Source organism: Gastrolobium bilobum, unplaced genomic scaffold (genome assembly GCF_033153095.1).
Source record: "Gastrolobium bilobum isolate Gb01-03AN ecotype WA unplaced genomic scaffold, APGP_CSIRO_Gbil_v1 utg61060, whole genome shotgun sequence".
In the NCBI taxonomy this organism is placed as follows: Eukaryota; Viridiplantae; Streptophyta; class Magnoliopsida; order Fabales; family Fabaceae; genus Gastrolobium; species Gastrolobium bilobum.
The window spans coordinates 33,550-48,495 of NW_026898671.1; the positions used below are offsets into that span (position 1 = coordinate 33,550).

The following is a 14,946-nucleotide window of genomic DNA, read 5'->3' on the forward strand; positions in this document are numbered from 1 at the left end:
AGAATATTATTGGGCTATTATTGTTAGGAATACCTCTCCTAACATTAGGTGGTTAAGAAAAACAAATTCAATACTACTTGAATACCAATAGTTTAAAGAAAAAAGTTCAAAACAAACTTATGTTATTATTTTGAATCATTTACACTTTTATGCTATTTTTTAATCACTTAACCTCCTACGGTTTTTTTCATCCTCCTCCTTAACACTATTAGAAACTTGATTAAATATATCTATTTTACCTTTCTAAGAAGAAGAAAATAAAATGATAAAAGAAAAAAAAAATAACACCAAATATTATAAAAACTTAGAATACTTAATAAAAGACTAAAAAAAATCAAATGTATCTAAATAAAAGAATAGAATACCATACCAAAATAAATAAATAGAATAAGGATAAAAAAATAGAAGACAAAATAAGACCAAATAGATTAAAAATTACAACAGTGACAGAAAAAAATAAAAAATAGTCTAAATGAAAAAAATTATACTGAATAAAAAAATAGAAGAAAAAATTAAGATAAAAAATAGAACAAAAAAAATATGAATTTTATATATATTTGGTTTTCTTTTTTCTTTTTTATCCTTAAACTATGTCACTCTTTTTATTTAGATATGTTTGGTCTTTTTCATATCTCTATTTTATTTTCTCTCTTTTTTTAAATTGTTTTCATACAAAAGTCTTTAGTAAATAGGATGGCACAAGGCTACAAAAAAGAGAAGAAAATTAGAATAAAATAGACCAAAAAGTAAAAAATAAAAATAGAAAAAAGACGAAATATATCTAAATAAAAAATAATAAAATAGATCAAGGACAAAAAAGAAAAAATCAAATCAAATATATTGAAAACTCATAATTGTGATTTCTTTTGTTCCATTTTTTATTTTATTTTTTCTTAATTTTTTCTTCTATTTTTTGGGTTAAGTATATATAAATATTTTTTTATTTAGACTATTTTTTTTAACTTTAGTTTTTTCTATCACTGTTGAGATTTTTAACATATTTGATTTTAATTTTTTCTATTTTTTTTCTTTATTCTTTTGTTTTATTTAGACACATTTGATCTTTTTTTTTCTTTTATTACGTATTCTAAGTTTTCATAATATTTGATCTTATTTTTTTGATTTTTTATCATTTTAATTATCTTTTTCTAAAAGGGGTAAATAGGCATGTTTAGTTAAGTTTCTAACAATGTTAAAAAAGGAAATGGATGGAAAAAATTATAAAGGGTTAAATGATTAAAAAAATATATAAAGATATAAATGATTCAAAGCAGTAACACTGAAGTTTTTAAACTTTTCCCTAGTTTAAATCCTTATAAAATTGTAAATCCATCTCAAGCAAGTTGGGCAACCACAAGTCATATTAAGATTGTTAAGCGTATATTACCCGAAAAAAAAAAAAAAAATTTGTTAAGCGTATTAGGAAGCAATATATATATATATATATGAGATAAAACTTTTAATGTTTGAAAAGAACCAAATCTTGCTAAAAAACAAAGATGTAATTGTACTTTTAAAGTACCACTTTTTTTAAAGCTTATCCAAATATGCTTAATATATATATATATATATATATATATATATATATATATATATATAGGGTTTTATAAAAATTATGTTGTAAGAAAAGTGATAGTGTTATGTTATAGAGATTCGTTTTGCGTGCCGATTTTTTTTTTTTTTTTTTACTGCGGGCCCCACAAAATGTTGTGTGTGTAGAAAACTTTTTGTAATCATGTTAAATGATAGATGATAAACCCATATATATATGTGGGCTTACATTTCTCATGTTACATGAGAAGTTGGAGTTTTTTTTACTGAGAGAGAAAAGAGTGGAGCTTTGCAACTTCTCATGAAAAATTGGAGTTTTTCTACTGAAAGAAAAGAGTGGAGTCAACCTTAAAGAAAAATATAAAAAATAGAAAAGTAACCGAGACAGACATCGAAGTGAAGGTGATAAGAGAAAAGACTTCTCAATACAATTTAAGAAGTCTTTTTCCTCGTATATATTAAGGGTAGTATATAATTATAATATTACAGTTATTTTTTCTCACTCCACGTCAGCAATTTTAATATTTTAACTATGTAATACCTTAGTATATAGTTAAAAAACGATTGCAGGACAAAAAAAAAACTCATTTCTATAATATAATATTTATATTTCCCATATATATATATATAAAATTTCAAAGAAACACATCCAAAGACCAAAAGGAGCACATAATTTAAATTGATTTTGTAACATGTGTCTATTTGTGCGTGTGTGTTGTGTTCACAAGGAAGATAAAAGAAAACTACTCATGCAGTGTTCATTTACATTAAACACTTCACAGCCAATCCCTCCCTCCCCCTCAAATAAATAAAAATAAAAAAGGTAATACAAGGTTATACGGGATTGTAATAAGACCATGTATAGTGTGTCCGTGAATCAAATTACAGCAGACATCAGCTACCTTCTGTGACAGATTGCTAACTCTTGAAAATTGTGGAAGAAAATAGGCACTTCTATACCTTGATATGCAGTGAACCAATGCTGTAGCGAAAGTTGAGCTTCTTATGCACAAAGGACGATGATACTGCATCCAACACGTGTTCCTATATTAAACCTCATGCCAGTGTTCTTAACCATCCAAGCAACCGAAGCAGCATGGCATCCAAAACAGGTGACTTTTTCTCCAGGCCTGTTTGTATAAAAGATTCAAAATGAGGGTGGTAAAAATCCAAGCTAAAGATAAATTACATTAGAAGTCCTCCACCATTCTCAGCAAGAGCAGTTCAACAACAGTATATACCATGACATTACGATTTACGGCTGCGGAGATAGAAAATTTGGTGAGAGGGGACGAGGAATTCAAAATTCACAGTAGCTTAGGCATGACAACACAATAGTCGGTAATGGGTCGATACATAGCCAGATTTGAAAAACTCTCCAAGTTTTCTTCGTACATGACAAATAATAAGGATGAAGGGGGATAAACTTATGTTATATTACCTTTCTTTTACGTATGAAAGTATGCAAAAGGTTTGATAAACTTAGGGGGTGTAATTGCCCCTCTTAACCCCTCCCTAGCTCCACCACTGAATTAACATCCCAATATTCACAAATTCAAATAAGGTAAACTTCATCCCCGGTTCCAGAGTCTCTTCTGGCAATGTGTATTAAATATATGAAATTAATGGGAGCAAAGATACAAACTAAAATATAAATATAACACAAAAGTAAAGCATAAAAGAAAATTTCATCCAGCTAACGTTAAACAAATTGTGCATTCAAAGGAAAGCTCTAGCTTACCAATATCAGCAGCTACTCGATGAGCACACATAACTCCTGAAAAAGCTACTGCAATAACACCTTGTCCAGGGAAGCAGCTATCACCAACACAGTAAAGACCATCTATGCTCTGAAAGTTTAGTTGATTTGTGGCTTACTTTATTCAGTGCATTCTAAAAGTATAGCATAATGTTCTAGAACAGAACCTGTTATTCATTTTTGGAATTAAACTTACTGTGGTATTAAATGGCATTCCCAATAACCCCTTTGGAATTCTGCGTGGCATTGGTCCGTAGGTTCCCTCATTGCGAGCTAGGTATCGTTGGTGTGTCTTTGGTGTCCCTACCTACAATGGGGCTTAAAATTTCAGAAAACCATATACATAATAATTAAGACTTAAGAATCAAACACAAAAAGAAATTCTTAAAGCATTATATGTTGATAGCATCCATCAACAGATAATTCAAACATGTACATAATAGCAAGCATGCTTCTACTTTTAGCTACAGCCTTCAGAATTACTTGTCCTAAAATGTTTGTACTTTACATTCACTTGTACAAATTGTTATTTCTCAATGCCAATGCCAGTATGTCCCGCATAGCAAACAGAAAGGTTCTCCTGTTTGGTTTCAAAATCATTATTTCCTAATAGCCCTTTAATCAAGTACAAGCCATCCCACTTTCTTCCAGAATTTTTTTTGAGAAATCCCTTTGAATTATTTTTGACCGCTTCAAAATTCATATATAGTGAACTCATGAAAATAATTTATTCAATGGAATAAATATAATGGGGGAAAAACTTCTACAATAAAAAGGTGGGAAAGTATTCTACTCAAACAAAAACTTTCGCTGAAACTACAACTCCTCTTTGAAAGTGGGATTACGAGTATCTCTTAATGCCTTTTGGATTGAGAAATGTCCCGTCTACTTTCCAATCCTTAATAAAACTGTTTTCAAGCCGTATTTAAGGAAATTTGTGTTAGTTTTTTTTTATGATATCCTAGTCTATAGCAACAGTATGGATCAGCACTGTGAACACTTGAAGGTGGTATTGGATATTCTACGACAAAATCAGTTTTCTGCGAATTTTAAAAAGTGCACATTTGCACAAGGTGAACTGGAGTATTTGGGCCACCTGATTTCTCAAAGCAGGGAGAAAGCTGATCCACAGAAAATTGAGGCAGTACAGTTGTGGCCTAGCCCAAAGAATGTGAGAGTCTTGGGGGATTTCTGGGGCTGACGGGATATTATAGGCGTTTTGTGAAGCAGTATGGTCAGATTGCATGACCTTTGACGCAGCTGTTAAAAAAAGATAGTTTCTTGTGGAATGAAGAGGCCCAATTGTCATTTCAGGCTTTAAAATTTGAAATGCTGAAACTTCCAACTTTGGCACTTTCATGACACGTTTATTCTGGAGACCGATGCTTCAGGCATAGGTATGGGGGCAGTTCTGATGCAGGGAGGGTGCCCCATTGCTTTTCTTGGCAAAGCCTTTTCTGACAAAGACAAATCTCTTTCGGTATACGAGCGTGAATTGAAGGCAATCGTCTTTGTTGTTCACATGTGGCGTCATTACTTACTGGGACGCCATTTTGTGATAAAAACTGATCAACGAAGCCTCAAATATTTAACGGAGTAGCGTCTAATGGTAGAGGGACAGCAGAAATGGGTGGCCAAGTTGATGGGGTATGATTTTGAGATCTAATACAAACCGGGGGTTGAAAATACCGCTGCTGATGCGCTGTTTCGGGTAATTGATTGTAGAGCGCTGACTTTGGTCAACAATCCAGACCTGCAAAAATTATCTGACGAGGTTTTAGCTGATCCGACCACACACAATTCTCACTGAAGTGTTGATTGATGCAAATTCCCATCCTAGTTATCAAGTGTTGCAAGGCTGTTTGTGGTATAAACAGAGGCTGGTTCTTCCTAGAACGTCCCCACAGATTTCTGCAATTTTGCAAGAATTCCATTATTCACCATGGGGGGGGGGGGGGGGGGGGGGGGGGGGGGCGACTCAGGTGAGTTGGGGACCTTCAAAAGGGTGGCTGCTGTTTTTTATTGGGAAGGTATGCGCAAAGACATTACAGCCTTTGTTAGAGCTTGTGGGATTTGCCAACAACAAAAATACGACCACTTGAAACCGGCTAGTTTACTACAGCCGTTACCAATTCCTCAACAGGTGCGGGAGGATGTCTCCATGGATTTCATTGGCGGATTACCAAAATCTATAGGAGTGGATACAATACTTGTGGTAGTAGACTGACTCACCAAATACGCCCATTTTATGACACTGACACATCCTTTTGAGGTGGCAGACGTAGCTGCTATTTTTATGAGAGAAATCATTCATTTGCATGGTATTCCTCAGTCAATTATCTCTGATAGAGACCGGGTCTTTATGAGTAAATTTTGGGGGGAGTTGTTCAAATTAACTGGCACCAAGTTGAGATTCAGTTCTGCCTACCATCCCCAAACGGATGGCCAAACAGAGGTCGTCAACCGTACCTTAGAAACTTACCTGCGCTGTTTTGCTACGGGACATCCACGAGGTTGGTCCAAATGGCTCTCTTGGGCTGAATTTTGGTTTAACACTTCTTATAACAGGTCCACTCAGATGACTCCATTTCGTGCTGTATATGGGCGTGATCCCCCCACCATTATTTCCTTTCAACCTGGCAGTACATCCGTAGCAGCAGTGGATGCATGGCTGATTGCTCGTGATGCAATTTTGCTGGAGCTCAAACAAAATTTGTGTCAAGCACAACAAAGAATGAAGCTGCAGGCTGACAAGAAACGCAGAGAAGAAGAATTTGCAATGGGTGACAAGGTTTTTTTAAAAATCCAGCATTATAAATTGAAGCCTTTAGCAAGGAGGGTTAATCAAAAATTGAGCCCACGTTTCTATAGGCCATTTGCAGTCAAGGAGAAAATAGGACCAGTTGCCTATAGGTTGGAGCTTCCTTCATATTCAAAGGTCCATGAGATCTTCCATGTTTCCCAATTAAAGAGGGCTGTTCATCCTTCTATTCCAGTGCTGGATTTACCTCGCTGTTTGTCGGATTCATTGGAGCTTCAGGTTCATCCGGCTGTTATTCTCCAAGCTCGACGTCTGTTAAATGGACAAGTGGAAATTTTAGTAAAATAGTAAGAGTTAGCAGAATGTGACTGCACTTGGGAAAATCTATTGGACTTTCACACTCAATTTCCTTCTTTTCACCTTGGGGACAAGGTGAATTTTGAAGGGGGGTGTTGATGGGCCTCTCAAATCCTATGGCAAAGTCTTCACACGCAAGGCCCAAAAGGGAGGTGCTGAAGACAAAAGAGATTCAGTTAGAGAAGGGAACACGTGGCAAGCTATCAATGGAGAGGGTGAAATTGGAGAGAGGCAAGGAAGGTTGAGGGGATATTAGGCAGTTAGGAATAATGGGAGGGGTGTGAAGAATATTGTAGAGGAGTGTGGGTAGTGACAGTGAACTGCAAGGTGTGGTCCTCCGTGTTTGTTCTCCAATCGGATAGTCCATTGGGAGGAATTAGTCATCATCGTTGAGTCTTTTAATTCTTGTTATTTCATGTTTACTGTCCTGAGTTGTATCACTGATGAAGTGTATGACCCTTATTTCCGTTAATAAAATAGTTTTTCTTCATTGTGATTGCTGTTGAGTTCTTAATTACTGCAATTTATGTTTAATCATTACATTAGCATGAGGGAATTTAGGTCCACAAGCAGTGACATAGACTATAATTAGTTCTTTACAAGAAATATAATTCCAGATTATTTCTCACATTAACAGGAAAAGACAAAGAGCATTATTTTAAAACATGACACATCATTGTTCCAAATACCAGATCAAATACATAATTATGTATTACTTAAAGAGAGATCAATAAGTAAATGCTGCGTCAGATTAACCAAATTTTTAAAATTAAAACATTCCAATCAATGCAGACAGAAAAATTGTGTTTATATCATTGAAGTTGTGCTACTAAAGATGCAGTGCATTTGCACCACCTTGATATATTTTTAATTTGCTTTTACAATGTATAGAGTTGCAGAAATTCTGTTCAGTAATATGAGATCAGAGGTTATAGCTCATACCTCCATAAAACTGATGGATGATCTAAGACCTGGAAATAATTTCTTCTCTAATCTACTTGTGATTTCATCTGCTATATGCTGCTTCTTTGCCTCATATTCTACTCCTGAGAGACTCTGGTACAGAAGACAATGACATATTTGATATTTTGAAATTTTAATCATGCCCGAATTAGAAAACGAATAAAACAGGAGGCAAGAAAAAAATAAGTAGTTTCTAAAGTCATAGCAAACAAGGTGAAAGTTTTTAACTTTATTTATCAGTAATCACTACTCAGTACTGCCTACCTCCCAGTCCTCCATAGAAGAAGTTGTGAATATGTGAAGGATATGATGGCCTTCAGGAGCCAATGATGAATCAAGAACAGTTGGTATACTTAAAAAGATACTTCCATATGGCTCCTCCAATTTGGTCCAATTGTTCTAGAGAAGTGCCAATGAAATACATAAACTTGATTATTCATTCAAAGGCACTAAAACTATTAAGAAATCTAAGTTGAGGAAACTTCCAACAACCTCAAGCACAAAATGGTGACAATCTGTATCTACAGGCAAAACCTCGGCTTTAACCCCCATGTGAATTGAAAGAAAAGATGGAGCTTTAACATAAACTTTCTGGAAGTTCTCTTCCTCTTTTGGAAGCGGTTCTCCCTTTAGTAACTTTCCTGCAGTGTAACACTATGCAATTAAGAACTAATGAAGGCAGAGAAAGATATTAGAAGATAATCATTAAGAAAAATCTTAAAAAAATTCTTATTTGAAACCAACCAAATGTATCCCATCTGGTAGCATTTGATATTATGGTTTTGGCAAAGAACTCTCTGCCATCTGAAAGCCTTACTCCTACCTGCAAAAAGAATAGTTCAATTATTGAGAAACAATATGCATCTTTTCTACACATGTCATCCTTGTTTCTATTCTGATGTCTCACTTACGGCTTTGCCCTGCTCGATTATAATACCAGTGACATTTGCCTTGTAAAGTATCTCACTACCCTGATCAAGTAGACCTTTTGCTAAAGACTTTGCAATCCCACCAACACCCCCAACAGGGTAGTTAATCCCTCCAAAGTGTCTATCACATAGAACCTGGAGGCAAAAAAAGAGTAAAGCAATAAAGCAGGAAATAGAGTGCAAGAGAGAGAGAGGTGAACTATTAAACTGGCCACCATACTTGACAATAGTGTTTTTAATGTTTTACTTTTGACTGGTAGACGAATTCCTAAATTCAAACAGTGTTAACTATCACCCCTACATTTCCAAAGGTGCTTCTGCTTCATCCTTTTATCATTTTAGAATCAGTTATGAGAGAGAGAGAAATAACAGGTCAAAAACATGACAGATAAAAATGGAAGGATGACACTTACTTATTACATGCTTAATAACATAGAATTAAATACTAAAACATCTGTAGAGTTACTAGGATCAGAAGCAGTCCAAAGTTTAATCAAATTCAAGTCGGTTCCATTTTATGCTATCTAGTCAATAAATGATTTTTCCATCCATTGCAACTAACAGAAATGAATGGAAGCATGACTTCTCCTCTCCTAGACGTTTTCAAAAGTGCAATAAGAACATTACTTTAGCTTAAAAAATGCAAAAAGCTAAGTGAACAGATTACCATGCTAGCATTGATCATTGGAGTCTGCAATGCGTTGACTGTGCTCACTATAAAACACTGCAATACCAAAAAATTTATGGATGAAAATTACCAAAAATGTGCCAATAAATTGAATAAATAATGAATGAGTAGATGAGTAGTACTATTTCACACGAAAACAGATTTTACGAAAAGATACGAATATGTGGCACAGTTTGTTTTAGCCTCATTTTCTTCTATGGAACCCACAATATTCACCCTTAACGTCTTTCATATGACCCATAATAATCAAGTTCTCTCTCATTTAGTTACTCCATGTCATTTGTAACACATTTGGTAAAATTACTCTTCATGACATTTAACATTTTCCTTATCAAATTGGTAAACTTCTGACTGAATCAAATAAGTTGTTGCATCTACCTCTGCATCTATGAATGACAACAACTCTGGATCTTGAATGTACTTCCGAGCTATGGCTCCAGCATTTTGAGGCAAATAATAGGCTGCCACATAATAACATCATCAGAAAAGCTTATGGCCAAACCATATGAAAATATCGATAGAAAGCTCAAATATGGAGGAGGTGCAGAAGGTGGACAAGAACAACCCTTATTGGTAGGGCACTGTTATTAGGTATGTCATGCTTATTGGTTAATAGTGATTGTCCACCACATGATACAGACAAAACATACTAAGAATAATCATGGTCAGTAACATCCTTCGCTCTGTTCAAGACAAATCAAAAGTTCATCAGATGCTCACATCGATTGAAATCTTCATAGTGAAGGTTTATCATGAATCAACTATGTATGACAATTTGATATTTTTCAAGAAACTGATGATTTTCAAAGATTTCAGCAAATTAATCACAAATTCAGAGCCCACTTAGGAGATCAGTTGTGGTTTCTCTACAATGTTTGTTTGTCATACAAATTCTCCATCCACCCAAAAGAACTAGACTATGACTGCATGAGATGTTTCTCTAGGTCCAGGATGCCCTTATTCTGGAAGATAAATAATTAATTGCATGAGGAATTTCCATAAGCATCACTAACTCAAATCTTGTCCTAATCTTCATTGAAGGATATAGTTTGCTGAGTCAACTATTAATATATTGCTGCAATCAAGCAGTTAATTGTAAGTAACATGTATTTTAGTGATGTATTTGTCCCCATTTTCATCCTTTACTTCCCCCTCTATTCTTATTTTAAATCATAAGTTAATCTCACTTCTAAACGATAACTCCTCCCTATCCAAAAACTGAGAAGATATGCTAGGTGGAACATAACCAAAATTAACTTTGGAATTGAAGTTTAGAGTTCTAAATTCGTAGCCTCTCATTTCAAAATAAACAAATAGAATGAAAGTACCGAGTGTCAAGCATTCAAGCGGCTTCTGGAAAAACTGTCCAAAAAGGTAGAGTGGCTCCTCTAGTGACTTCAATTCCAACGAATTCAGGGCATTGAAAATCTAGCCATCACACATATAAGCTCTTTAAAAAATGAATTACAAGTAGAGGCAAAAATGCCTTAAGGGAGCTGAAGTCACCTCAATTAAGACAAACCTTCCAGCATTCACCATAGAATTTGAGGATACCCTCCTTTTCATGGGGAAAGTAACAAGTCAGTTCTTCAATGAATTTATCATATTCTCTGTGAACTCGAACAGAAAGGTTGTTTGGTAGATGGAAATGAACGGTTGTGGGATCAGGTATCACCTGCATCGGACACCCAACTGCTTCTAACGCTTGTGTTATCAAATTGAGATTACCCTACACAAATTTAAGGTACATGGTGGTTCATGATCCTTGGAGGCATACCATTCAACATAAGCAATAATTAAAAGTTAGTGTAGGTTGGGGTTTCATGGAGAGAGGTTATTTTGGTTCAGCAAACTAAGTTATTCAGAGCTTAATTGATCAGAACCAAGCTTTACATTAAGAAACTCATGATCATGGGATTTTCATTAAAAAAAAATACCTATCCTTATGCTCTTGATTCCTTAATTTACTTCTCATATGGTCTTTCTTTTATTCTACACTAATTAAAAGAGCGAACTAGATGCAGCCATTTTGCTCAGTGCCATTAGCTAAGCACAGTGACACTGATACTAACAAAGAAAAATGTTTACATATTAATAAGAAAAAAAAAAAACTATTACATATATAAATAGGTTTTATTTCTAGAGCATAGCTACCAGGAAGAAGCAGCAATGTCCCTCTCATAAGGCATGCATTCATATTCCTTCACTGTAACATTCAGCTCAATATATTGCTTGCAGTATTGACCATGACCAACCATATCTTATCACATCATGATAAATTGCAATAAAAAATAACACAACAAGAATCTCATTCACAAAAAAAAACAAAAAAAAACCTGACCTTATCACTGAAACCAAACATGACAGAAGAACCCACATCAAAAGTATACCCCTCCCTTTGGTAAAAACCAGAGCTTCCACCAGGAATCACGTACTTCTCCAAAACCAAAACTTTTGCACCTTTCACTGCAAGCTGGGTCCCTGCAACCAACCCTCCAATCCCAGACCCTATAACAATTGCATCAAACCCTTCAACACCCTTTACTCTCCCCCTACCTCCTTCACTCTCTACCACTTGTTCCACGTTCAGCGTCGATTTTGACAACACCCCTTTTCTTCTACGACCTCTTGCTCTTGAATCACCACTCCTCCGAGCATTGGAGCATGACCCAGATGCAAATTCACTTCCTCCACACTCTCCAAAAGCTAAACATTGAAACTTTGACTTCAAGCTGAGGTTTTGAAAGGTGGGTTGCAAGAGTGAAGTGTAGTTGGTGGGGTTGTAGGAAAAGGCATGTTCAGAGACTGAGAGCAAAGGGAAATTGAGCATGGTTAGCATTAGCAGGTTATTTTCCTGGAAAATGAAGGTGGAAAGTGAAAGCGTGTTGGGTTAGAGAAATTGGGAATGGCATGGTTGGTTGGGGATTCCACTCACTCATAAAATCGATTCCTCGTGAAGACAAGGACAAATAACGTTGTTTATTATTGGAAGTTGACAACGTTACGCGCGGGTTTGTGTCGGATAATTTGGGGTGAACACACGAAGGAAAACTGTGTATCATTTGGAAGGACAAAAATTGTCATTTTGAGTGAGAGAAAGAGACAAATTATCGAAGAGAGAATAAGTGAAAAAAGTTTTAAAGGCTTAAATCTCACTTCATTGCGAAGAGTGAAAGGATATAAGTTCGTGTAATTTAAGATGATATACCTTTTTTTCAAACAAGAAAGCCTAAAAATGTGTAGTTCCTAACGAAGATTTATGAAATACAGTAAAATTATTAAGAGAGAGTAATCTTATGTAGTTATTTTGCTTAGTTATGTCACACAATTTTATCTATATTTTTGGTAGGAATGTCACACTATTTTAACCTTCCATTAAATTAAACTATTAATTTACTTAAAATTAGTATGTCATGTACCATAAATTAGAAGACTCAAGCAAATAAACAGAAATAACATTATTACAAAAAAAATGTGTTTCTTATGTTACATGAGACAAATTGTCTTATGTAACACACAAAAAAGTGGATGAGACCCACCTTTTTCCTTTCTCTCTTCTTCAAAGTGGGTTCTATCCACTTTTTTGTGTGTTGCATGAGACAAATTATCTCATGCAACATGAGAAAAATTAAACCTTATTATTAATATTAAATCATCATTGGTTACTGTTATTACATTCATTTGAAAAGTCCCACACTAAGGTAGCTCTTTCTTACATACACATCATTATTGGAAAGTACAAACTTATCAAAAATAAATACAAGCTTAAAATCATTCTTGCTCATAAGAGATCCAGACACCAAGTTCTTGCGAATATCATGCACAAGGAGCACATCATTGAGTGTCACGATCTTCCCAGAAATCATCTTCAAAGCCACATTCCTAACATTTTCAACCTTTGAAGTAGATGAATTACTGTTGTGCAATTTGTAATCAATTAAATCTTCCACACAAATACGCAAGTGCACGTGTTACAAGTAATAAAGGAATGTGTGAGTCCAAGTATCGTTCCCACGGAGATAAGTTTAAAGTAATGATTATTTAAGTAAAGAAAGTAGGTAAAAGATTAATTTAGATGATTGGAAAAATAAAAGAGAATTGAAAATAAGAAAACAGTAAACTAAATTCAAAGGTATTAAGATGATGGATGAGATATAGGTCAGGTTCAATTTCCCTGATACAGCAATACTGAAATAATGCTTTAACGATGCTATATCAATGCTTAATTAGTAATCGAACACAAAAGTATGCTGGAGTTTTTGGCCAACCTAACATATATACCCAATAACTAATTCTCACATCTCTATGGTTAAACTAATTACTGAATTGTTCAAGTTCAAGTTCAAGGCTATGTGGTGTGAATGATCTCTCTACCCACAACTTAATCAAGTTATTCTTAACCTAATTAATCCACACAATTCAACAAGGGTCTGGATTCGGAAACCTCTCGACCCAAACCTCCTCAATATCACATATGTATCTCTCGACATGCATAAATGAATAAGAATAGGCAAACTCGTTGAATAACTAATTAAACATTAATAAAAGCGAAGTTTAGGCACACATCTCAATGTTATAGCATAGGTACTTTATCACCTAACATATAGAGCAAATTAGCTAATAATGGAATTAAATAAAACAGAGAAGAGGAAGAAAGAACTCATTGGAAAACAGAAAAGAAGGTGAAAACGAATGCTGTTGTAAAACTTTGTCACGGCCTTGCTCCAACAATGCTCCAGCGTCTCTTCTTCCTCAAAGAACCTTACTTTCTCTCTCTAAAATGTCCCCTACTTGCTTCTGACTTCTCGAACCTCGAACCTCTCTGAACTCTCCTCAAAAACTCCTAAAAATCGTCATACTTTGATCCTTGAGGGACTCCTCTTTTTATAGGGAAAGTGGTTGGATGATTAGGTCTTAGGTTTAGGAGTGAGATTCCTTGAATCGTGTTGCTGCAACCTTATCTTATCCCTAAATTATTGGGTTGTTGGCACTTGATTGGATAAGATCTTGATCTTCTTGATTTTCTTGTGCTAATGTTGTTATTGACCGAATGTGAGTTTGTTGTCCTTGTTCTTTGGAATTTTGGGATAAGATTCAATCTTTGAATTCGTCATTGATCCTTGTTTGTTGGTGTTTTATCCTTTTGTTGGGAATTAACTAACTTTTGAATTTCAAAAGTTCGGTTGTTCCTTTGTCCATGCTGTCATGCTGTAGCTCTTGCTATATCATCACTTCGTCAGCCTTCCTGCTACAGCATTCCTACGTCAATTTTTCCTGCAAGGATAAACACTTAATAAGTCATCTTTTCTTACACAAAATCAAGGAATATTGTCTCATTTTCCATACTTAGTCATCTCAAAGCACTTAATCATAAATATACAATAATTAGCTCAATTATCATGCAAACAATACAACTTATATGGAATTTATGCAGCAAATTCATCATAAAAATAATAAATTAACTCTCATTTGGGAGAGTTATCAATTACCCATATAGAGCTTCTCATAATCCTTCGTAGAAGTGTAGGAGGAGAACATCCACTTGTTTGTACAGACACGCCTGGTGGCACCAGTGTCCACCCACCACTCCTTAGTGTCTCCCACTAGGTTACACTCCAACACCATTGCTGAAAGTTCTGATCTTCAACTTTTTCACAAGCGATATCAACCATGTTGGCTTGAGTGGTCTTCTTCCTTTTGGACTTATATGTGGCTTCTTACTGTCCTTTGCACGGTGTCCAGGATTCTGCAATTGTAACAATTGCCCTTGAACTTTTTGCCTTATTTAGCATTTTCCTCTTCAGAATGTTTTTGCTTCTTCGACCTTGATCCCTCTTCAACAACATTGGTCCTAGAGACCACAAGATTGTTGCCAAATTTCTTTTCAAAAATCTTGTTGTCTACTTTTATCCTCAACAATCAGGTCTTCAGGTGATAT

At 34.9% G+C, this 14,946-nt stretch overlaps 1 protein-coding gene across 1 annotated transcript; it reads right to left on the reverse strand.

The window, feature by feature from the left end:
- Positions 1-2,211: 2,211 nt before the first annotated feature.
- On the reverse strand, positions 2,212-11,947 carry LOC133318180 (prolycopene isomerase, chloroplastic-like). Its single transcript, XM_061520155.1, has 13 exons — positions 11,350-11,947; positions 10,531-10,737; positions 10,337-10,436; positions 9,387-9,469; positions 8,988-9,044; positions 8,303-8,455; positions 8,136-8,214; positions 7,884-8,032; positions 7,656-7,790; positions 7,371-7,484; positions 3,507-3,617; positions 3,293-3,401; positions 2,212-2,681 (listed from the first exon to the last, which is right to left on the reverse strand). Exons 1-13 carry the CDS (start codon positions 11,845-11,847, stop codon positions 2,608-2,610), a joined length of 1,869 nt encoding a protein of 622 aa, XP_061376139.1. The 5' UTR covers positions 11,848-11,947; the 3' UTR covers positions 2,212-2,607.
- Between the last annotated feature and the right edge of the window lie 2,999 nt (positions 11,948-14,946).